Source organism: Scardinius erythrophthalmus (assembly GCF_964197995.2).
Source record: "Scardinius erythrophthalmus genome assembly, chromosome: 2".
NCBI classification, from domain to species: Eukaryota; Metazoa; Chordata; class Actinopteri; order Cypriniformes; family Leuciscidae; genus Scardinius; species Scardinius erythrophthalmus.
The window spans coordinates 32,436,652-32,462,139 of NC_138222.1; the positions used below are offsets into that span (position 1 = coordinate 32,436,652).

Here is a 25,488-nt window from a genome sequence, read left to right on the forward strand (position 1 = left end):
ATGCCTTCCAAATATTTTTTTATTTTATTTTGGCACAGTTTTTTTTTTTTTTTTTCTCTGTTTAGTTATAATGGCACAAGAAACTAGACTAAGTTTCCGTGTGTTCAAACCATGTGTGTTACAACTAGCTTACTCTTCCTAATAAGTAGCCAACTAGAAAAGCTGGAACACTTACCAGCAACAATTGGAACACAGAGTTGAACAGAATGCCCAAAATTCAATATCAAATAGTTCCAATTGAAGTTAGTTTTAAGGAATAAATGTTAAACCGGCTTGCCATAGCGACACTACTGTGCCATATTAATCTACTGTGTCGTCTCGCATTTGATGAATCTCATATTGCGATCTTCATCTGCATAAAAGAAGACAATAACTCAAAGCTTGACTTTATGATTACGACTGTTTTGAGCTTTTGTTTCTCTGACATCAGCCGTAAAGACTTTACTCGTAAGCGTCTTTCCAAGCAGGATTGTAGTTTGGGGGCGGAGACTCGCAGCAACATTACATTCTGCATCCAGAAACTGTGAAATATGGACACTGCCATGAGAACAGTCGTGATCATTCGAGCTCGTTCAGCTCTATTCACTGCAGGATCCGAGCACAGCACAAAGGCAGGAATGGGATTGGAGATTGCGGAGAGGTGGATGTAGTGTTTGGGCTCTAGATCTAGGTCATACACACGGCTGGAGTTTACGGTGACCGTTTTGTAACGAGGGTTGTTCTTTGTTGAGACATTGTTTTCTGTCTGGCAGTTTTCAGAGGACCAAGGGAACACTGTTTCAGACCCAAATCTGCTCTTGTATCTGGGCGGGACGTGGAGATAAAAAAACTTCAACATGAGGAATAACGAGGAGGCAGAGGGATTTGATGGCGAGGCCTCCAACACCTCGATGATTTCAGGAGCCAATAGTCCGTATCAGCCGACCACCGAGCCCGTGCACTCCAGAAACGTGTTCATGGCCATCAGGTGTGACCTGGACTATCTCAAATCACATTTCGGTATTTTGAAAGTTATCGAAGTGGTAAGTTCGAATAGTCACGGGGTTTCTCTTTTCCATGAAAAACTTATGAGCCTAGAAAGGTTTGCATTACTGAACTTCAGCAAGGTGTATTGCAACTGAGTCAGTCAGTAGTGACTTCCCGTGAGCATATGACTTAAACAACAGAGCCATTGATCTTTCTTTCTTTCTTTCTTTCTTTCTTTCTTTCTTTCTTTCTTTCTTTCTTTCTTTCTTTCTTTCTTTCTTTCTTTCTTTCTTTCTTTCTTTCTTTCTTTCTTTCTTTCTTTCTTTCTTTCTTTCAGATAGCATTTTTTTTCTTTCATATAGCACCCCCCCCCTTTAATATCCTCCCTGATTACATTCTTCTCCTGTTATACATTATTAGTGTAAGAAAGACAAATTTCCCATCTTTTGTAATTTTTTCAAGGTAAAATATTTAAGGCAAAACAGATGTCTCCATCATCCAAACAGTATCATATATATATATATATATATATATATATATATAAATCATTTTTCTTCTCTCCACATATTTCATTTAGATATTTAATCCTGATAAAATTCTTCTCATATTGGATTAGTGTGAGAAGGGCAGATTTCCTCTTTTTGGGGATCTAAAATAAAAATATTTCCTGTTGGATACATGCCGGCAGGCATCGCAATCTCTGGAATGCATCGCTGACGGAGAGGAATGATGCCTGGAGTCTGAATGAATTAACTTTCAGATTGCACTTTAGGTCCACTTGATTGGCAAAACACCCAAAAATCTATAGAGTCATCGTGGTCAGACAAAACAGAAACTCGCATAAGAGCTTTCTGCCTGTGAACCTCTGCCAGATGTCGAAAAAGGAGTGGGAAGCATAAGGAGAGAGAGAGAGAGAGAGAGAGAGAGAAATGACTCTGTTGTTCTGCTGGCTCAGCAAAAGCAAAGCATCTCCTGGCCCTCATGGTGATGCACAGTTAAGAAACTGCATGCAGGGAGGAAAACAGAGTGAAACTAAGGAAGTCACAAAGGCTTGTGTACTCTGCCAAAGGAAACAACCTGTGTGCCAAGTACAGAAGATAGTACTGTCTGCTTAAAGACTGCTTTTATGTGCCTCTCAAGGCTCTAATGACTCCACAGACAGATTTTATTCGGATTAAGTGATAATACTTGGAAGCACACATACTGTCTGACATAGTGGGCATGTGGAGTACATGCAAAAGTTTTATCTTCAGAAACATAATGAGTGGCTTTCTATCTATGCTGTTTTATGTGAACCAAGAAGCTTCATTTGCCTGTGAGTAAAATTACAGGCAGGCACGGGATGTATAGTAAAGCTCTGGTTATTGCTGACTTAAAAACAGCTTCTTCAACCTGTTTTTTTTACTCTTATGAGAAAGACTGCAACTGATCAGAGATTAGGAAGTCTACCATAGGGATGGGAGTAAAAGTTGAAGAACAAGCCTCTAGTAGTTTGTTTAACAAACATCCTGAGGTGTTTGTTGTGTAATGCTCAGTGGAGGTCAAACGCCTCGTCTATGAGTTGTTTCTTTGCTCAGGTAGACAATATGGTATGGGACGTTTCGTACTGCAGTAATGAACAGCTTAGTGAGAGGGAATGAATTAAAATAAAAGACTGAACTAAAAGCTAAACAGGATATGATTCAGAAAGTTCCCACATAACTTTTAAATTGCAACATTCCAGTGATATCCCTTGGGGTGTTTTGAGACGCGACCATAATATCTCAGACTTGTTTGAATATGTGATCAATTATTCCTCAAAACAGAGATTTAATATATTACCCACTGCATATGAGAGAGGCTGTATCGAGCTCCGCTTTAGACTTTAGTTTTATTGTGTTCTTGCTTTTGTCACATTACTATGTTTTTGTGTGCGGCGACTCCTCTGGGCCTGGGATATGTCCTCATTCTGTCCTGCTAACAATCTATTTGGATTGTTTGGAATTTTTTGGGGGGTTAAAAGGAGCAGATTGAGCTGTAGCACAGGGTTTTTCACATGGCTGCATGTTTCCTGCTGCTGGCTTGCCAAGAATATTCAACCATGGCTGTTTCTCCATGTAGTGGCCAATGATTTACCTAAGGCTCCCATGGGATAAGGATAAGGAGGAGACTATTTGACTGTTTAATCTTTGTGAAATGTTTTGTCCATCTGCAGATGTGGTTTTCTTGGCTAATATCAGTGAATCATCCATTCCATTCACAGAAGAACAAAAATAAGCATTGGACTTTTGCATTCAAATATAATCTGTTGGGCTTCTACAAAAATATAGCCTAATCCTTAGTAGGCGTTTTTTAGGGGTTTACATAACGTGTTTTTGCAAATCTAGACAGAAAAGATGTGGGGTGCAAGCTGTCTAATAGCTATACAGTAAAGCAAAAGCATACTAATCAAAGCACTGTTGTTAAAAAATATATTTTTGATTAAAGTCAATAACTATACAATAAAATAAGCATAATCTTGGTCAGTAAGCTATTTTTAATTTAAGGCTTTTGAAATTATTTGATCAATAATACAGTAAAACATTATTTATTACATTATTATTGTATTATTATTTCTTTACTGTCACACCCTTAATACATAAAAGTGTTTCATTTGTTAAAAACTTTTTTCTTTTTTTAAACTGGCCCCAAACTTTTGAATGTTAGTATATAAGAAAAATTCTAGGTAAACTAGTTGACCTCACTAATCAATTAGTCAGTTGCTCATCCCTAAATTGACTCTTTTAAATGTCCTTTGGTAGAGATACTCTCCAACCTTTTGTTTTTATATGGCTTCCTTTTAGTTTGACCAGGAAGGACCCTGTCAATTTAGACTGAAGTTTTGAAACTATTGACTTTTCCATTGTCTGTGCGAGTTCTGAGAATGAAGCCACACCATTTGTATAAACCGCCAAGACTAGTCTTCAGTTAGACATCAATTTTTTTTAATGTTTTTCATAAAAACGTAGATTGGCCTAATTTGATACTAAAAAGTAAGACTGAATGCCCCTTGTTGAACTGCTAGGCCTAGTGGGTCATACTAGATCTTTAGACACTGTCTTAACATATTGGCTGTGTTTATGCAACTTGCCCTTGGCAGGTGTTTTCACCTTATGTCATCCTGACATGAGTAAAATTATAGATGTTTTGGAGCTGTCAAGATGCATCATAAATGTGTCATTTTATCTTAAAGGAGAACTCCGGTCAATTTTAACATTGAGCTCATTTTTTTGTACATTTGGAGTGCTGTCAATACAGAGAACAACGACAAAAATCGGTGTTGCCTACACCGAGTTATTCTATTTTTAAAATGTGCACCCTATTGACTTCAATGGGGCAAGTAGTAAGCCTGCTTTTTAGCCTCTTAACATCCTTTAAGTGTCATTACAAGTGCACAGAAAATGTGAGTGATTCCTTCCGAGTGAACACGAGTGAATCTGACTGCAGTAGATGTTAGAGATATTAATAAAAATGAAATTAATTCAGCCAGCGCTCATACCTCTGTTTACATCCTGTTTTCGGTGGAAGGCCATAGTAATCGATTGTCGAGTTCACGCGCATAGGTTTAGTGCCTATGATCACGCGCGTGAACTCGACAATCGATTACTATGGCCTTCCACCGAAAACAGGATGTAAACAGAGGTATGAGCGCTGGCTGAATTAACTTCATTTTTATTAATATCTCTAACATCTACTGCAGTCAGATTCACCCGTGTTCACTCGGAAGGAATCACTCACATTTTCTGTGCACTTGTAATGACACATCAAGGATGTTAAGAGGCTAAAAAGCAGGCTTACTACTTGCCCCATTGAAGTCAATAGGGTGCAAATTTTAAAAATAGAATAACTCGGTGTAGGCAACACCGATTTTTGTCGTTGTTCTCTGTATTGACAGCACTCCAAATGTACAAAAAAAATGAGCTCAATGTTAAAATTGACCGGAGTTCTCCTTTAAAGGATAGAGGTTTTCCATTTTGATAAGGAACAGTTAAATATAATGAAAGAGCTCTCTGTAATGTAGCGAGTTGATGGACTCACCAGATGCTTTTTGCCTGTGTACTTCTCCACTCGCTCTTGTGAAACTTACGCAATGTGGAGAGTTTGCTTTTCTAAGAGCATCTCCAAGGTTAAGAATCTTTGGAATAGTGGTTTAAATTTTGTGCAAGGAGCAATTCCCTTTAGGCGAGGAAAAGACTATTGGGTGGGTGCTGGAGGGCTCATTTCCAGCAAGTGGTTTAAATTTTGAGCAAGGAGCAATTCCCTTTAGGCAAGGAAAAGACTGTTGGGTGGGAGCTGGAAGGCTCATTTCCGTTTAAGGAGGAGCTCTTGGAACACAATGCAAGCTGTCAGACCATTCATTTTCTGGGCACAACAGATGGCGCGTGTACAAACTGGGGATTTGACTCCATGTGGTCATTGCTACAAGGAACTTGCTGATTGCCTAAAGTAGGGGGGCTCTGAAGGACAGCAGAAGGAGGAGGAGGAGGATGGGGAGTGACATATAAACATTACTTTCTGTGCGCCTGACACCTGCTGCCTTGTAAGAGGCAGTCTGTGCTGCGTTTATCAAGATCAATGACCTCATCTCCAAATACACATCTCTAGCCTGTCTTTTTGATGGTGTGTGATGCTGGCTCTGCTGGCACTGTGACAGGAACGATGATATGAACAGTCATTTTTCTTTGGTAAACACTTCCCCAATGTGAAAAAAAAGCCGGATGAGATGAAGAATGGTTTGTGTAAGTATAGGGGGAAGTGGTCAGTTACAGTTGACACTTTGTGATAACATTCAGCCTTCCTATGAAATTCTGTAGAATGTTTAATTACATATTTTAGAAGAAATCTACTGCTGGTGGCTATTTTAACTGAGTGCATCATGATGTAGCAAATTAGATGTGTTGCCAACTTGGGGGTCTTAAAGTTATAGTTTACCCAAAAATGATTCTCTTTCTTCTGCGGAACATCAGAGAAGATATTTTGAGAAATGTCTTTTTTTTTTTTCTCTCCATACAATGGATGTCGATGGTCACCAAATCTGTTTGGTTACCAACTTGATTCAAATTGGGTTGCACAGAAGAAAGTAATTTATAAAGGTTTAGAATGAAATAATGGTGTGCAAATGATGACAGAATTGTTATTTTTAGGTAAAATGTCCCTTTAACAAGGCACCTAACCCCACATTGAGATTTAATGTTGGTTGCTTTGAATAAACGTTTCAGTCAGAATAAACCAACCAATTGGAAGGGGGGAGAACTAGGAAGAGAATGCAAATCGTAATTTGATAGTGTTTTCATGCCTTCACAAGCTGCTTTTGACTTTTGAAATTAAAATAAAACAATTCATAGCAATCACATTAACACATCATATTTTATTTTAAATTATATTTATTTCTATAATTAAGCCAATGTTAAAGATGTAAGAAATTACTTGTCTTCTCAATGCTAATTCAGTGTGTTTAGCATTTGTGCTCATAGATACTAGAACATTGCATATGTACAGTATAACATATGCGCTTTACCTTATTAAATGTTTTATTTTCTGTATTTGTTTGTGGAAAGAAAAGAGGAAACTCTTTTGCATTGTAGATCAGGTGACTGATCTGTTCAGGTCTCATACTGTAATTGCTGTCATGCTGGCTGATGCTTGACTCGATTTGCATTTCAAATGCACAGCATGAGCTTTGGAGAAAGAATACTGAATTTTTGTTGAATCTTATTTTCTTTATTGATTGACAAGTTGATTGAGAGTCCCTGAGCATCAATATTTTAGTCCCGTCCCACTCAAATGGGGCCCTCAGCCCTTTGCAGTTTTCCAAAGAGTCCACACAAGTTGGCAGTTGGATTTAGAATTTTATGAAAAATAACTGTCATGTTCACACTGCCCCAACAGACACCGACAAATGCTGATTGAACATGTTCAGTCAGGTGAAAACAAACCCCGACCAATGGCAACAGACGGCAACAGGGGTGACACACTGATCCGACAAAACCCAACAAACGTGTGTGGTGTGAATTGGCCTTAATGCATAAACTGTTGAATAGCAGACCCAGCCATCAAGTTCATTCGAGTTGGATCCAATTGGATACCCTACAGTGTCATGGTCCAGTGGATGATTTTGCTTTTATTTCTCAGCATCAGGAGAGGCTAAATTTGTCTGCTGACTTTCACTGTCGTTCCATTAGCAAGCCTACATCCAGTTCTTTATTCATCACAGAAATCGTTCATTTCCATATCTAGATGTGTGCATCGTCTGCCGTATGACAGCATCCGGTCCGGGCCAGCTGGAAAATAGCCCCCGTATGGATGTTGGAATGTTTTGTGGCAGTGGTTCTGTCTCCCCTGTTGGAGCGAGCCAACCTGTAATCTGTCTGAGGTTTTATGCTGGAGAGTCAAGGCTGCATAACACCTAAATAGCATTTTAACCTCAGAATTCTTCCCGTGCTGTGGTCTACTGACAAATGCGGCAGGAAAACATTGGTGAACCCTCTGCGACTTCACTAGGGTTCAACACACTCTACAAGGCTCTGTTATGACCATGTGGAAAACGCATTACAAAGTAAGCGCTGAATGTAGATGAGTCATTTATTCCTTGAAAAAGCCTTTCGAGAAAAATACTTTCTTGTGGTTTTTCACTGCTCTTCACAAAGGACTACATTGTATTATATTGTGGTCTTAAATCAGGGATAAATCTGTATAGTTGTATCGTTTAAGTCAACATCAGATGCTGGCTTTGATTTTCTGCTCGATAAAATGAAGGAGGTTGTTTACTGCTGGGACAAATGCTTGTTGTGTTGTTTTAAAATAATCGGTTTTCTCCTCTCTGTTGCAGGTCCTGGCTCTCATCTCTTTCATCTTTATTGAGACCGTAATGATGTGCTCGCCTTGTGCCGGCGTCTACCTCTTTGAGTTTGTCAGCTGCAGTGCCTTCGTTGTCACAGGCGTCTTGCTCCTCATCTTCAGCCTGAACCTGCACACCAAAGTGCCGCATGTCAACTGGAGTCTAACAGTATGTCGTTCTTACTACCTCAGTGATTTGATTTCCACACAAAACTTCAAAATCCTTCACAACATTAGACTTTTAAAGGGATAGTTCGTCCTAAAAATGAAAATTCTGTAATCATTTATTCACCCTCATTTTGTTCCAAAACTGATTTTGCATAGCCTAGCTTAGCATTTTTAAAATTATAATTTTTTTTATCATTTTAAGTCGCTATTTAAATGTGTTTTCTGTGTATAAAGAGTGTCCAATCCTGCTCCTAGAGGGCCAATGTCCTACAGATATTAGCTTCAACCAGCTCCAACACTTCAACCAGCTCCAACAACTTGTTTCTAGTGAAGGGGTGTCCAATCCTGCTCCTGGAGGTCCACTGTCCTGCACAGTTTAACTCCAACCAAACTCCAATTAAACACACCTGAACCAGCTAATCAAAGTCTTAGGGGTCATTTAAACGACACCGTTTTCAACTAAAAACGGAAAACTTTTATGCGGTTTGGCCTTTCGTATACACGACAATGGCGTTTTGGTGGCTTGAAAACACAAGCTTTTGAAATCGGGTTTCAAAGTGCAAGTTTTCCATGCATAACAGCGTTTTTAGTCGTTTTTACGGATCCTTGTGAACAGGGATTGTTTTCACAACGTTGTCGTCTGTTTGTGAAACAAGCAAAGGGAAGACTTTTCCGTTTTTAGTGCATTGTTGTCGTGAAAACATACCCTTACTAGGCATACTGTAAACTTCCAGGCAGGTGTGTTGAAGTTAAACTTTGCAGGACAGTGGCCCTCCAGGAGCAGGATTGGACACCCCTGCAATGCATAATATTTTAGACATTTAGTCATTTAGCAGACGCTTTTGTCCAAAGCGACTTATATTAGGACTACAACTACAAATTAGGACTAAATTTTAAGAAGCGCATGTGATAATAGATAATGAGAAAGCATTAGTTATTTGTGGCATAAATGAAACTGGTTTTCTGTTGCCATGACATACTAGAAAAAAGCTGCTCTCTTGTGTGCAGTGCTGCTGAGGAGGAGGCCATACACACGGGGTTCATATTGCTCAGAATGGGAGCTTGTGTGCTCACAGCTCTCATTAAACCTGCTTCTAGCAAACATGAATTGCTGCTCATGGGAGATGAATTTACTGATTCACTGAAAGATTAATAAGGCATGGTTCCCTTTGTCCCCCTGCCTATACACACACATTCACACACAAAGCTCAGCATAATTGGACCTCAGTGCTGTGGATCTATTACAGAGCTTATGATGGAAAAGACTGTAGAGTTTTATTTCCAGAGCTGTGCATGTACCAAGAAAAGTAACAGCAGCTCACATCCAACCATAACTATCTCATTGCATTATGGTATACGCAAGAATATGTGCTTAACCTCACACTGACAAGAATAAAGTACCTCTACCAATTTAAGTTCAAATTTCTGTTTTCTTTAATATTTAATTTGCCCGCCCAGACGGAAAGTAGATGGAGAAAGTTGAACCCTTGTTTGTTTTATTTATGCTTTTAACATAGCGATTTTGCTTCTCTCAAGTTAATAAGCATCATCTGCGATATTGTCCCACTGTTTAAATCCCCCAATCAGAGTTTTAACCTCTTAAATGGATATACTTTAGTGATCTCCATTACGATATTCTGCTCAAATGACGAAATGCAATAAAGCTAAACATGAATCTTGACTATATTGTTTGCGATTATGGTTGCTGAATAGATGCATTTACACAAACTTTGTACTACAATGCAGAGTCTTTTTGTTGTTTTAGTAGAAAAAGTTTCACATATTTTGGAATTATTTAGAATTAATATTATTAATTAAATTGTTTTAACTTTTCTCAGAAGCTTCTTATGGTTTTACCAGTTTTCATAATGTAGGGAGTGTGTTAATGTATATGATAATTATGATAAATCAGGAAACTAGATGAGGTCAAATAAACTGTTGAGAGTATGAATATGAGTTCTCTTAAAGGTCCCGTTGCATGCGATTCCATGTTTCAAACTTTAGTTAGTGTGTAATGTTGCTGTTAGAGCATAAATAATATCTGTAAAATTATAAAGCTCAAAGTTCAATGCCAAGCGAGATATTTTATTTAACAGAAGTTGACTACAAAAAACGGCTCGATTGGACTACACCCCTCTACATCCTGCATTAGTGACATCACCAGAACCGTTTCTTGACTAACCTCCGCCCACAGGAATGCTCCCTCAACTCTACTGGCTACTTGCGCACTTCTTATAACTTAGCCTACTGTGTTTACTCCGCTCTTACGGTGATTTTCTGAAGTAAAACTGACGCTTCATCTTTTGTGTGATGTACAATAAACTTTATTAAACTCATCAGTATATGTTTGATCATCATTCAGACAGCAGACTTGTAGGCTATTAATAAATAATGGATACATAGCCTACAAGCAGATGACAAATACGTTATAATAACCGTAATTAAACTACTAAACCATACCTGTTTCATCTCTATACAGCAATCTGACTCTGTAGGCATTATTGTCCGACTCGAAATGAACTCCGTTACTGAGAGTTTCTGATATTATCATCATTCCGTGAGATGAATTTTTCCTGACAGACTGAGCACGAGCTTATGAAGCTCCGCCCCCTGTGTCGTCCAGCAGCAGCTCATTTGCATTTAAAGGGGACACACTGAAACGGCTCGTTTTTCTGAGCCCCAAAAAATGTCAATTTAAACATGCTGTAAAAAATGATCTGTTGGGTATTTTGAGCTCAAACTTCACATACACACTCTGGGGACATCAGAGACTTATTTTACATCTTGTGAAAAGGGGCATAGAACGGGACCTTTAATGTTCTTCTCGTGTTTACTCAACTGAGAACAATCATCATTAATAATAGCAATTATAATTTTTGAGCAAAATAATTGGATATATAGAAAATCTTAGATCATTACATTTTGATTTAAGACCTTTTCTCTGTCTTAATTCTTTGACATGTTGCTTGTTTTGGCACTTTTTTGTTTTATTTACAGTGGAGAAATAAGAGGAAATGGTGGGGGGTAATGCTGGAATGAGATCAGGAAATGTTGAGAGCCGGATAGTGTTGGTCATGGGGGAGATATTAAACAGGGTTTTCGAGTTGTCCAGTCGATGCATTTGAGTGTGTACGCTCTTGCTTATTTTGAATACTGACGAGTTGGGGTTTTCTTGGTATTGCCATGGCTCATTGGAAGAACTGTGATCTTTATAACCATTTCAGCTGTGGTGGGGCTTTGGAGGTTTTGGACTGAGCATGATCCTGCCAGGCAAACCCCATGGGCCCAGGCCTCTCATTTGTTCTGGAATGGACACACTTGGGACAGGGGTTTGTTCAGCAACAGCCTTGCTCTCCTGGCCTCCTTCATGTTTGTATCTCTGGCTTTCGTAACTTCACCACTGCTGTGCTTCAGGAACTTTCACATTACACAGCGCTAAAAGTAAACGGTACTTTTTGGTCCTGTAATTGTGGTCTCAGAAGAGTTTTTTTTTTTTTTTTTTTCATTTTGAGATAAAATCCTTCCAAACCCAGCTGCAATTAAACTTCTCTCTATAAAGAGCAGAACTGTGGTGGACGTTTTGGGTCTTAAAATCATTTTGTGTTAAATCTGTTATGTCGACTAACGTTGATTTAGTTGAGATGGCAGCAGATTGGAGTGTACACACAAAGCTAGCTAGTTGTTTCTTGTGGCACTTGGTTCCAGAGGGGCGGTTGTGTGGGACGGTCCGTCTATTGTACGGCACCCCCTACTCCCGCTGAGTGCTTTGATGGTGTGATTCAGTGCCAGGCTCAAAGGGGGCTGGCATGGTGACTGACATTATTGAAAGTGATAGGTCAGTAGAATGAGCGCATTCAGCTCGCGGTGGTACGCTGGCACAATTGTACCAATTCACAAACCTTCTCTAACCACACACATGTACATACATACACAGAAAAGCACAGCCAGTATTCACTAAACACAACTAGAAATAGATGGTGCATTTTAACAGGAGAGAAGGAGAGATTTGACTTTGTGAGGTGACAGGATAATGATTGGTTTTACATTGTGTGCTTTAATGGAATGGCCTCTTTGAGACTTGAGACGCATTGCAGTAAACCTATGATTATGTGTCATTACTGAACATGAGCTACAGGCCGACTGAGAGAGGGTAAAGATGCATTAAAGATGTGTAATTTGGAAATCGGACTCATTAAGACTTGTAAAACATCATACATTATTATTCAACTAAGTATGGCTGCACTCGAAAGCTGAAAAAGTATGCCTCCGCAGGCAGCATGAGGTACGGAGGCAACATGGCACGTCTGAAATAATCCCATGATCGTCTTCATCTGATCGTTTTTAGAAGGCAGCATTGATGTATCCTTCACTGCCTATGATATCACACTATCTGGTGCATTAGATTCAGTAAAAGTTTGGCGGTTGTTGGCCAGCCTGTGTGTAAATGTACGTTTTTGACCAACTTTTTCCTCTTTCAATGTCTTTTTTTTTTTTTTTGTATTGTAGTAATCAAATATTTGCTTAGTTATCACCAAAGCTCTCTCTATTTTGTTGTAGATCATTAAATCATTATGCTTCCTCGGAAGTCTCTCCGAAATCAGTTTTGAGTGGTACCTTTGGGTGCAAATGCTGCCTGCAAATTGAAAGGGCAGCCGTGCAGGCTTTCGGACGCAGCTGTAGATGTAGATGTAGTATTATTTCTTTCTTATATTGTCTCGTAATCTTGTATTATCAGGATGATTTCCCATCTACAACTGCCTTTTATAGTGGTGGAAACTACCTGTATAGGGAGGATCCAGATCAAGGACAATGGTTAATATAGCATCATGCTGTCTTTCCACACCCTGTTTACACCTGGTATCAAGATGCGTTTTTCGTCGATCGGATCACAAGTAGACGAGGCAGTCACATACCCGTTTACACCTGGTATTTTAATCTGTCTCTTTTGTCCACTTTCATTCGCTTTTGTCCTGATTTCTTCGAGGGGAGGGTCCATGGGCGGGTAAATGTTTGTGTTTTTTCAGATCTTTCGATCTAATTAACTACATAAGCTTGCACAGTTTATATATGAACGCACCCGGAGATGGCGGAAAAACAGACCACGCCGAACTCTGTGCGTGCGTGTTAGAAATCAGGAATGGTGAGAGAACATTGTGCTTGGTACATTTTTTGTTTTTAAACCAAACTTGGGTCTCCAGCCAACAAAGTTTGAATCCCGTCTGGCTAGCGCACTTCCCATAATGTTTACGCATTAGGTCAGTAGGTGGAGAGTAGGCAGTCTTTTGTGGCTGTTCAAACACATTTGACCACATGGGCGTTTACAATACTAAAGCAATCCGGTCGAATGCATTTTCGACTACCTCTGGAAGTGTCCAAAATGTTTTAGACCCCGTTTACACCTGTTTTTAGCGTCGTCCACTTGTGATCCGATCGACCAAGACGTATCTTAATACCAGGTGTAAACAGGGCCACAGAGGCCCAGCACAGGTCCAGGAAAAGCTTTTAGCAGCTTCATTTAAAGCTTAAATCTTCACCACCGAGGCAGATGAAGAGATATGACTGAAACTTCAGGATTCAGGTTATATTGCCCTGCAAACTTGGAATGGATTTTTTTTTCTTCACATTTCCAAGATCTATGGGCCTTCTGTTGCCTAAAGCAGTGTGTAACTCAGTATTAACGCACCACTGAGAATATTTGGCACATGCCGTATACGGCGCAGAAGCTCAGCTAAGACCACGCCTAATTCTCTGTTTCTTGCACACATATGCATGCATGTTTTTACATTGATTCTCTGCTTGAATATGGCTCTTGTGCATCAATAACTTGTTTGGCAACAGTTTGCTGAATGCTCTGTCCCCCATTAACACACTCTAATGGGTATAGAAAATGTGAAGTCTTTTTTTGAGGGTAATGCTGTCCAAGTGTACACTACTCTTTAAAAGTTTGGGGTTGGTTAGATTTTTTTAATATTTCTGAAACAAGTCTTAATGCTCACTGAGGCTGTATTTATTTTATTTTAAAAAAGATAATATTGTCAAATATTATTATTATTTAAAAACTACTTTATTCTATTTTAATATATTTTAATTCAAATATAATTTATCCCTGTGATGGCAAAGCTGAATTTTCAGCATCATTACTCTTCGGTGTCACATCATCCTTCAGAAATCGATCTAATATGCTGATTTGATGTTCATGAAATATTTCTGAAACCATTGTACTGCTTAATATTTTTGTGGAAATTGATACTTTTGTAACATGATAAAGGCATTTACTGTAAATTCTGATCAATCCAATGCACCCCCGCTCAAAAGTATTTATTTCTTCTGAACAATTCCTTTGTTAACAACTTGGAGGGCCGCAGCGGCTGTTAAATACATCAGAGATGTGAACCCAGTGTGAACACTACATGTCCCAGTTTTAGACCCCTCCTGAGGCCAGTTTGCCTCCTCTACATGCAGTCCGCCATGCAGCACACACACACATACACACTCCTGAGAGTGTATTTCAAGGGCACTTATGACTGCTTTGGTCCCTGTGTACAATTTCATACTACCTGCATTACCTTAAACTTTACATGTAAACCTCCATGATTATATTTATGATACTATTGTGCTGTATGTTCATCATTAAGTAATTCTGTGGACTTTAGTTTAACCTCAGGCATATGCTTTATGTTCTTACACTTAGAATATTTTAAACACGTCAGCAGTTTTTCACATTATGTGTGTTTCAGAGTTTGGTTTGGCTTGCATTTGATCCATCTGTTGAAGTATGTGTGAAGGCAAAGGCTGGCTTGGCATGTGTTTGAACGATTGAGACCGTATCCTGGTTTTGGCATATTGTTAGTGTGCTATATTGTGTGTGAGATGGGCATGGTTTCGCTTGAGTGTGTGTGGATGATAGAAAATCATGTGAGACTCCCATCATGCATTTTGTCACATGGGTGGTCATGCCTAAGTCACGCTGGAGTGCTTATTGGCTGCACACAGACAAACCACCCAGCTCCTCTCAAAGTATATTTATGCAGATTTTAAGAATAAAGCGAGAGAAACGTAGACTTTAATGTTCTGTAGTGTGGGAAATCTGGATGTTACCTTATTGCTTCAAGGTTCAACTTTTTTTTTTTTTTTTTTTGCTAGCCCAGTCAAATCAGTAGTTTATATATTTACTTTCAATAAACGTACATGGTCACACTTTATAATAGGTGTCTTTAACTACTGTGTAGTTTGATCTAAGTACAATGTACTTATTGTGTTGATCTTGTATTGCACAACATTTTTGCTGCTATTGAGGTGGGATACGGGTAATGTTAGGACAGGTTAAGTGTTATGGGTATGTTTAAGGGTGGGTTAAAGGTTAAAAGGGAAGGGAAGGCTCAAGTGTAATTATAGGTGTAATTACAGAAATTAATGACAGATGTAATTACATTCAGATAATTATAATAATATAAATACAATATAAAAACATGTATGTATATAATAAGTGCATTGTATCAAATGATTGAAGTACGTAGTAGTTAAAGACACCTAAACTAAAGTGGGACGTTAAATATAATATATGAATATAATAATTTTTAACAAAATGCTAAGATTTATGTTTAAAAAACATTATTTATATTACATGAAACATTTAGATTTTCAACCCATTCTTAATGATGCATCAAAGATTATCAAATCATTTGTGCAATTTTTAGCTTATCTTAGTGCAAAAGTTTAATTCGCAACAACAATGTTCAAAATACATAACAGACAACCAAATGTTTAATTTTCCTAAGGCATAAAAACATGCGCAAGGTCAACAAATGTAAGACAAATGTAGTGAACGCAGCACATTTAAAACTTTCTTTCACATTTCTTGGTTGAGCCACTAGTCAGTGATCACATAGCATCCCCTTCCTCATCCAGCAGATTCACTGGCCACAAGCGTCTTACTGCATGTACAACTGGAGAAGACAGTCTGTGTTTACTTGAAGACCTCAAAGCCAGCGGTTCATGGTGCATCGGCCTGGGATGTGACATGTGAGGTGCCAGCCAGTGAGGTTCAGTTTGTGATGTGCTTTGAAGGGCTTGTTACATTTCACCCCCCACAGAGCCAAAGCTCAGAAAAAAACCCCACATCTATTCCAGACTCTGAACGCCCAGCAGACTCAATAGAGTAAGATTTCTCCTCTCCGGAAAACTTTGACTCTAATTTGTGAAAGTATTAAAACTAAACTGTGACGTTATCGTTGCAAAGTGGTGGGTGGATTAATTGAGGGAAAACTGTAATAGCAATAAACAACATGGGAAAGAGACTCGCATTCCTCTACCAATGCCCATCCGTCACTTCATAACTGCATGACTGTAAATGAATGACTTTATGGCCCAAATAAAAGGTACTCATGTGTTTTTGTGATCTAACATAAACGTGCAGATAGCAAATAGGTTGCACACAGCTATATTTACATGAGTCTTTGCGTGTGGTAATACCAGGGGTTTTGAGTTATCATGAAAATAACAGGTTACTCTTGATAGAACTGGTTTCTGAATGATTGCCCTAGGGTTAGTTCACCCCAAAATGAAAGTTCTGCCATTAATTGCTTGCCCTTATATCGTTCCAAAACCGTAAGACTTACGTTTATTTTTCGGAAAACAAAATGATGATCTTTTAAATGAAATCTGAATAGTTGGTTAATAGTCGGTTCTTTTGGCTCCCCCTGCCTGTCAAACTGCATCACTGCAGTCAGCATGACCACGCCTCACTGCCAGCCCTTATCTGTTCACTCTTTGGTCATAAAAGGGTTTTCTGGACTATCATATAACTTGTGAATGAGTAAATGTTGATATGACCTTTTTTATTATTATTTCATGAACTAACATGGCCACATTAACACTGCAGATAAATATAGTTTTCCTTTTCTCTACACAAAGAATTTATTATTTGAATGAGATGTCTCTTTTCTCCTGGATCACAGCAATGAAAGTTTGTCTTATATTATTTGTCAATTTTGACACCAGTCCCACATTTAAATGTGGTTGTCATCCTAAAACTTTGCAGTGTATACAGACAGTGTCGTAACAGATCAGAGATTATTTTGAATGTTTTTCCAGTCTGTAGTATCAAATGATCCTTCAGAAACCAATCTAATATACTGATTTGAATCCTGTGTCACTCACATGAGACCACAGCAATATCAAACCACAATGATCCAATCAATTCCTAATGGACAAAAATCAATCAAGTCCCACCCTACAATTTTTTCCTTGTTCGAGAAGCCGTTTCACTTCGATATATTTATGACACAACAGGAAAGAAAAAGACTATTGCAACTTGTGTTTTTATTCACATTCTCTCTTTCTCTCTTGCAGGATCTAATCAACACAGCCACCAGCACCTTGTTCTTCTTTCTGGCTTCAGTGGTTTTGGCAGCCCTCAACCATCAATCTGGAGCAGAGATTGCAGCTGTGGTACCTATCAAGCTTACTCAGCTCTTTATTTCATGAATCCTGTCCCTGTGGTTGTGGTTGAATTCTAATGTTTAGTCATTTCTAAAGTATTTTAAGTGGACCCTAATCTGCCAGGGCTCTGCTGCCCTCATGTGGCTGAAATGGAGCACATAGTCGTTCCTGGAGAGAGTCCTGGACAAGCAGACAGCGGGAAGTTTTGAGAAGTCATAGTCATGATCCATCTGAATGAGTCATATTGTTTGCTTTGCTTCTTTGATTTTTAACACCGAAAACCTCTCTGCTTCCTCTTTTCCTGTTTCTCCATCCCACTTCACTTTTCACTCACAGTTTTGTTCTTCTCACATGTTGTTTCTATCTCAGAATTTAGATTGTGTCAAGTCTTGACTGCATCACTCATTACTAGATCCACAGAAGCACAGTTTGGACACATCACTTTTGTTTATGAAATATTTGAGCTAGTTTGATTTGATTTTGATTGCTTTTAGCTGACAGTAAAAGTGAAGCACTCTCAGCTCTGTTTAAGTCAGTTCCACAGAATAAAAAAAACAAAACAAGATAACTGTGAGATAAAGTTTAAAATAAGAAAAAAAAGTCACAGTTACTTTTTTACTTTGAGGCAGAAAAAGACTTCCATAAGAATTCCATTGATTTTCCTACAAAATCCCTAAAGAAAATGCCAACAAAAGTTAGTTTGTGTGTTTTGGTCGAGGCTGCTGACCTCTTGTGTCTGTGAAGAGGTTTGTTGTGTCTGCTCAGTGAAGAGAAGTAGATGATTCCCAATATTGTGACAGGATCAGGTTCTTTGACTCAGATCCTGACCTTTATGATTGTAGACACTTCATGAATGACCTGAGCTCAGCACAATATCCACCAACACCCTAGAAGTCAAAGGCTGGGGATTTGTGCTGAGTGTTTTATGATACAGATGTTCTCAGCGGGAAACCACTTTAACACCCGGGGATTTTTCTGAACCACAGGGCACGGCAAATTCCTTTGGCTCTCACGGCCTGAGAGAGAGAGAGAAAGAGAGAGATAGACAGAATTTAGTATATTATGGTAGAAGTATAGATTGTATGTTATATTTACTGTGACATTCCAAAAATGCTTATTCTGTAATCATTTACTCACCCTCATGTCGTTCCAAATCTATAAGACTTTGGTTAATCTTTGAAACACAAATTAAGTTATTTTTAATGAAACATAAGTGTTTTCTGTCCCTCCTTTAAAAGTTCAGGTAACCAAAATTTAAAAGATTCAAAATGGCCATAAAGGCATCGAAAAATGTGAATGTGAATCTAGGGGTTTAATCCAAGTCTTGAGAAGAGAGAGATACGATTGCTTTATATAATGATCAGATTTAATGTAGGCTTTCATTTACATCTAAACATCAATCGACACACAAACATAGGACACAACACATATGGTAAACACGGAAGATCATACATTGTAAAAAAAAAAATTTATATGATCAATAAGTAATGACGACATATATTTTTACATTGCTTTAACATCAAAATAAGTTAAGCAATTTTGAACTTTTTTTCATAAGTTATTCAAGAATCAACACATTTTTCCAAGTTGATTGTACTTAATTTGAGTCAGCAACATTTTTTACAGTGTGTGTGCATCACATGCATGTCATACGCTTGAACAAACATCACTGGTTCTCATGCATCAAGCACACTCGCTCGAGCTTCCGTTTACCAAATGTGATGTGTGTGTTCTCTTACGAGAGGTTCTCTCGTATTGCGTAAGTAGCTTACGCTGCGGGAAAGTCTTCTTTCTCGAGATACTGAAGCCAAAAAATTATCCTTAATTTTTAATAATCTTGTCAACACAGTGCGGCAGCATGCAGACCTAGGGCAGGCTTACTAGCGTGCCCATTGGCTGCCCTGCGGCAACTGCAGCAGCCTATCGCTGAGCCCTTGGCGTGACGTCACGACCAATGAGCGCGCTTGGCGCGCTTCATGCGTCACAGCCCGCCAAAAGGGGTGTGGCTTAGCGTATATAAGCAGGGCTCAGAGGCTGCTTCACTGATTTCTGTCTCTTCAGCGAAGCTCTCCGCATCGCTGGACTCTGAGGAAGCCGCCGTTGAATCAAGCGACCAGCACGCCGAGGATCTCAGACTGAGGAAGCCGGCCGCCTTCACCACCTTCAGCTTTCCCTGCCTGCTTCGCTATCCGGCGAAAATATCCTTTTTCTGCTCTGTGTGTGTGTGTTTGTGTGTTCGCCCCGCGACACACTTTGCATCTAAAAGAGCGCGAGGCGTTGTTTCAAATGCCTCGCTCATCCTGTGGCTCGTGCAGAGCCACGCTCAGCGACGGAGACCGCCATGTGATCTGCGCTCTCTGCCTGGGCTTCGACCACGCAGCCCTCGCCCTTTCTTCGGGCGGCTGTGAACAGTGCGAGGATATGCCGATGTCGACCCTGCGGGCTCGACTCCCCATGTTTGAGGATCCTCCTCCTTCTCCGGCTGCCTCTTCCGGGCCGCGTAAGAAGAAACGCCGCTCTCAAAGGCCTCCCGAGCCGGGTATGACAGCTGAGCGCTCACCGGAACCCCTCCCGCGAGCCTCGCTCTCTCCTTCTCCCCCGCCCTTCACCGACGTGCAGTGGCCGGCCACTGCCCGCACTGCCGTCGCCTCAGGGGATGAAGCAGATGACGCCGCTGGCAGCTGCTCTCTGCTGCCTACCCATTGATCTGCCAAGAGGGGTTATGAACACGATCATACAATCTAGAGCCCCCTCTACGAGGCGGCTCTACACGTCAAAATGGTCTGTGTTTAGCAAATGGTGCACTGCCAAGGGGCTCGATCCACAGACATGTGGGGTATCGCAAGTATTGTGTTTCCTTCAAGAGCTGCTGGACGCGGGCAGGTCCCCCTCCACGCTCAAAGTTTATGTTGCGGCAATTTCAGCTTTCACTGCAGGGCTGAAATGCAGCCCTGGCTGGCAGCCGAATGGTATCACACAGGAGTGACTATGGGGGTGATTTCACACCGGAAAGTTGTCTCGACAGACGCTTCCAACCTAGGTGGGGGAGCGTTCTTCGAAGGCAGACCGGTCTATGGCCGCTGGTCAGACCAGGAGAATCTCCTACACATAAACTGTCTAGAGATGCTCGCGGTCGAGAAAGCGCTCAAACACTTCCTCCCATTCCTCCTAGGTCACCATGTTCTAGTCCGCACGGACAATACATCGGTAGTGGCCTCTTGTGGGCTCAGCACTCTCTGCGCTCGCTGAGAGCCGCGCATGTGCCTGGCCACCTGAACGAGGGCCCCGACAGACTGTCCAGGGACAACGTTCCCCCTGGGGAGGGGTCTCTACACCCCCAGACAGTCCAGTCACTGTGGCGCCGTTTCGGCAAAGCGAAAGTCGACCTTTTTGCGTCAAAAGACAACGCTCACTGCCCAGAGTTCTTTACGAAGAACGAGGACGCGCCGGCCCAGACCTGGCCCAGCGGCCCGCTATATGCTTTTCCCCCGGTCTCTCTGCTGCCTCAGGTCATCAGGAGAGTCAGGAAAGTGCGCCACACAGTGCTCCTCATAGCCCCATACTGGGAGAACCAAGCTTGGTTCCCGGAACTAATACAGTTGGCAGACACAGTCCCCTGGCCGATACCGGTGAGGAGAGACCTTCTCTCTCAAGCCCGCGGCTCGATCTGGCATCCCCATCCAGAGCGCTGGTCTCTGCATGCGTGGAGCCTCAACGGCTACCCGTTGATCTGCCAAAAGGGGTTATGAACACGATCATACAATCTAGAGCCCCCTCTACGAGGCGGCTCTACACGTCAAAATGGTCTGTGTTTAGCAAATGGTGCACTGCCAAGGGGCTCGATCCACAGACATGTGGGGTATCACAAGTATTGTGTTTCCTTCAAGAGCTGCTGGACCCCCTCCACGCTCAAAGTTTATGTTGCGGCAATTTCAGCTTTCACTGTTTCAGAGCTGGGCCGCGCATTAGGAAGGAACGAGTTCGTCACCCGCTTCCTTAGAGGAGCCAGGAGGATGAACCCCCCGCGACCCCCCTCGGTTCCTATGTGGGATCTTTCACTGGTCTTGGGGGCCCTGAAAGCGCATCCCTTTGAACCCTTGGAAACTGTGGATATGAAATACCTCACGCTCAAAACCGTTTTTCTGATAGCTCTGTCTTTAGTCAAACGAGTGGGAGACCTTCACGCGTTATCTATTAACGCTGCGTGCCTCGAGTTCGGACCTAACGACTCTAAAGTTATTCTCAGACCGAGGCATGGTTACGTTCCCAAAATATTGGGCACTCCCTTCAGAGCGCAGGTCATTTCCCTCTCAGCCCTGCCAACCCCTGGCAGCGAGGCCGATAGTAATCTCCTCTGCCCGGTCAGAGCGCTGAGAAACTACATCACACGCTCCGCCGCTTTCAGGCGCTCGGAGCAGCTTTTTGTTTCGTTTGGAGGGCGCACCAAGGGTCTCGCCGCCTCGAAACACAGCCTGTCCAGATGGATAGTGGACGCTATCGCAACTGCTTATGCGTCTAAAGACCTGCAGTGCCCACTGGGCATTCAAGCTCACTCCACCAGAGGCATGGCCTCATCGTGGGCGTGGTCCAGCGGGATTTCCATTCATGACATTTGTGCAGCGGCAGGCTGGGCCTCCCCCTCTACATTTGTTAGGTTTTACAACCTGGAAGTTCCCGCCTTGAAGGCGAAAGTTTTATCAGTCTAAGTCTCGCGTAGACCGGCCCACTATCAGTGCGCGGGCTACATTGCTTGATTTAGCTCTACTGGTTGAGCTGCACTGTGCAGGGAATTGTCAGTTCGGACCGGCTGTGCCGCTCCGTGCTACCTAATATGTGCTTGTGTACTGCGCTAGCTAGCCTTCGTTTGGCCGCCCGGCTCCCTGTTATCACGTTCCCCGGGCTCTCCCTGGGACTCATTCAGTGGATGCTGGGCGCACACGGCGTTGACAAGGGAGTTCCCGCAGCGTAAGCTACTTACGCAATACGAGAGAACCTCTCGTAAGAGAACGTATCGGTTACTAAACGTAACCTCTGTTCTCTCTAGAAGAGGGAACGAGTATTGCGTAACCCGCCGTGCTCGCGCCACGAGCTCACTCGCTTCAGCGACAACCAGTGAAGCAGCCTCTGAGCCCTGCTTATATACGCTAAGCCACACCCCTTTTGGCGGGCTGTGACGCATGAAGCGCGCCAAGCGCGCTCATTGGTCATGACGTCACGCCAAGGGCTCAGCGATAGGCTGCTGCAGTTGCCGCAGGGCAGCCAATGGGCACGCTAGTAAGCCTGCCCTAGGTCTGCATGCTGCCGCACTGCGTTGACAAGATTATTAAAAATTAAGGATAATTTTTTGGCTTCAGTATCTCGAGAAAGAAGACTTTCCCGCAGCGTAAGCTACTTACGCAATACTCTTCTAGAGAGAACAGAGGTTACGTTTAGTAACCGATACGTTTCGTTTTATAACTTTTTTGGATCTTTTCAAAGTTTTTCAAAGAGCTTGGAACGACTTGAATAAAACAGGAACAAAGGATGACAGAATTTTCAATTTTGGGTGAACTATCCCTTTAAAGCTCATAGTTTAAAGCTGAAATCTTCCACCTCCAGCCCTCTTACAGTTATTTTGTGTGTGTTTTCTCCAGGTTTTTGGGTTTCTGGTGATGGGAGTATATGGCGTGAACACATATCTGGCAGTGCGGAGATGGCGTCTCGGGGACTCACGAGACGGACCCCTGCAGACCAGCGAGTACATCCGTGCGCGCACAGCCTCGCGGGGAGAGGTGGAGTCACGGCCTGAACTACAGTAAACCACACAGACGGACCAATAGAGACTGAGACAAGCAAAGCCCCGTCTGCATTCCTGTCACAGTGTGTTCTTCTGTGTATCCTCGTGACGGCGGGCAGTTAGGATGAGTGCTTACAAACAAACAGTTGTGTGAACAGTCTGAAGTGGAACAAACTTCTGGCATCTTCATTACCATCAAGCCTCAGGCCGTCGTCATTTGACTGTATACTTCAATCTTTCCACTAATTAAGGGCTTTACCTTACCGTGATCTGGATGAATATTGACAGAAACTCACTCCACTGTGCTCCTAAACTTCTCCCAGCAGAGAACCTGAACGGTTTTAATAATGCCTGCAATAAACCACTTGAACCCCCTTCTATTCAGCTCCACTCCCAGTCGGCTAATATGAAAGGATTGCAACTGTTTCTAAAATGTGTCTTATCAAAGATCAACTGATTTAAGTGATCTAAAGTGGAATGGGAATTCGTGAGAGGGTTTATGAACAAAAAAAGAGGCTTTTTCTCTCTGCTATTGTGTTCCTGTATACAAACACATCTGAGAAAACTGCAGTTGGATTGGGCCGTTTTTCTGTAGAGACGAGGTTAGATGTTAGGAGCACCAGTATTTATTTTAATGTTAAATATTTTTATAATACCACAGCTTTGGTAGCTACATTGTACCAAATGTAGTATTTCACCTCGTGAATGTGACCCTGCGGTAAAACTGACAACAACGGCTTTCAAATTGTGTGTGTGGGTGAAGGGGGGGTGTGAGTTTAATGAAACTTTTTAGATACTTCCGATTTTTAGATACTAAATCTTGTGTGCATAATCTATTGTTTTTGTTCTTTGTGGTTGTTTCTGTACTCCACTGTGCACTCAACCCTGTCCAGTTATCTGTATATATCGATTTAAGCAAGGGTAGAGTTTTTGAAGAAGGTGTATATATTATGTATCTGTGTGTATGATATGGCATTCATGAAGGGTTCCTGTTTGTATGAATTCTTATGACTGAAAGTAACAGACTGTATGTGAAGGAACAAGTGTACTGCAGTACATATGAATGCATTTGCTAAACTGTGTATCTTTTTTCTGTGTGCCTTAATCGTAGAGGCTTGACTAGTCAAAACACTCAAACTCCTGGACACTAATGTTATGACAACATTAGCAGAATAACAGCTTAAGTGGATGTGAAATTTGATGAACTGATCCTTGGTATGAAGATCTGTTTTTCTAAAGTGCTTTATTGATCCTCTAATGAGTCTTTTTAAAAGGAACGACATTGTGGGGGGAATGAAATGTATGTTTTACCACAGATTTTAAGGTGTAGTGCAATTGTATGATTTTTTTGCCCCTAGAAAATGATCGTTCGTATTATTCATTTATAGTCATACTTACGTCTTACTATCTGAAGTTCTTCAGTGAAGTCACATTTATGTTTTGGAATAGGACAATATTGAAATGAAGTAAGTTTGAGGTGTAGGCTCACATTATAGAGATAGAACAACACTGTGGACTTGAAAATGTTGAAAGACAATCACAAGAATGATTTACGTCTTAATGGACTCCGCATTAAAGTGCTAAAGTCACATTTTTCCTATTTTGAAAGCAATACTGTCTGTGTGCTTATGCTTTAATAATGTGTAAAAGCTTTCACTGTGCTTTGACTATGCTAAACTTCATATTAGAAGATTTTGGCATCTAAATAACTCCTGATTTTGACCATATGGTTTGGACTGTATTTTCAACTCATAAATCATTGAAGTATTTCAAAAGGAACTATGTTGACATTTTGAGGGACTCAAATTTTGATAATGATTGTACTGTTTCTTGTTGACATTTCTCGTATTCAAGAAAGCAATGTTTTAATCATGTAACAGTGCTATAAATTTGTATTTTTGTATTTATAGAGTTGTGCATAGACTTACAAAATGCTAATTGTTTGAAAATATTTGTGATGGCAATCTTTTCCTCAAATAAATGGATTTGGATGGACTGTTGATCTATAAATGAAAAAAAAAAGGCCTTACTATGGTACACTGCATTTATATGGAATCCACTGCATTTAAAGACCCCCTGTGGTGAAAATCAAGTTTTAATGTTGTTTATATGTCTGTGTTTTTAAGATGCTTTAAGACAAACCATGTGAAAATTCATAAGTCAACAGCATTGCTGAGTATTTTTCTCCTTAAAACGGCAGTGAACCAAAGATAGTCTTGAAAAACTCGTGTTGAAATCGCTGGTGTTTCATACATCACAAACTACGTAACAATTACCTTGTA

The 25,488-nt window shown here is 41.0% G+C and overlaps 1 protein-coding gene across 1 annotated transcript; it reads left to right on the forward strand.

Moving 5' to 3' along the window:
- The first annotated feature begins 283 nt into the window (after positions 1–283).
- On the forward strand, positions 284–25,201 carry cmtm4 (CKLF-like MARVEL transmembrane domain containing 4). Its single transcript, XM_081359348.1, has 4 exons — positions 284–1,022; positions 7,814–7,990; positions 17,341–17,439; positions 23,064–25,201. The coding sequence occupies exons 1-4, from the start codon at positions 837–839 to the stop codon at positions 23,226–23,228; spliced, it is 627 nt and encodes a 208-aa protein (XP_081215474.1). The 5' UTR covers positions 284–836; the 3' UTR covers positions 23,229–25,201.
- The last annotated feature ends 287 nt before the right edge of the window (positions 25,202–25,488 follow it).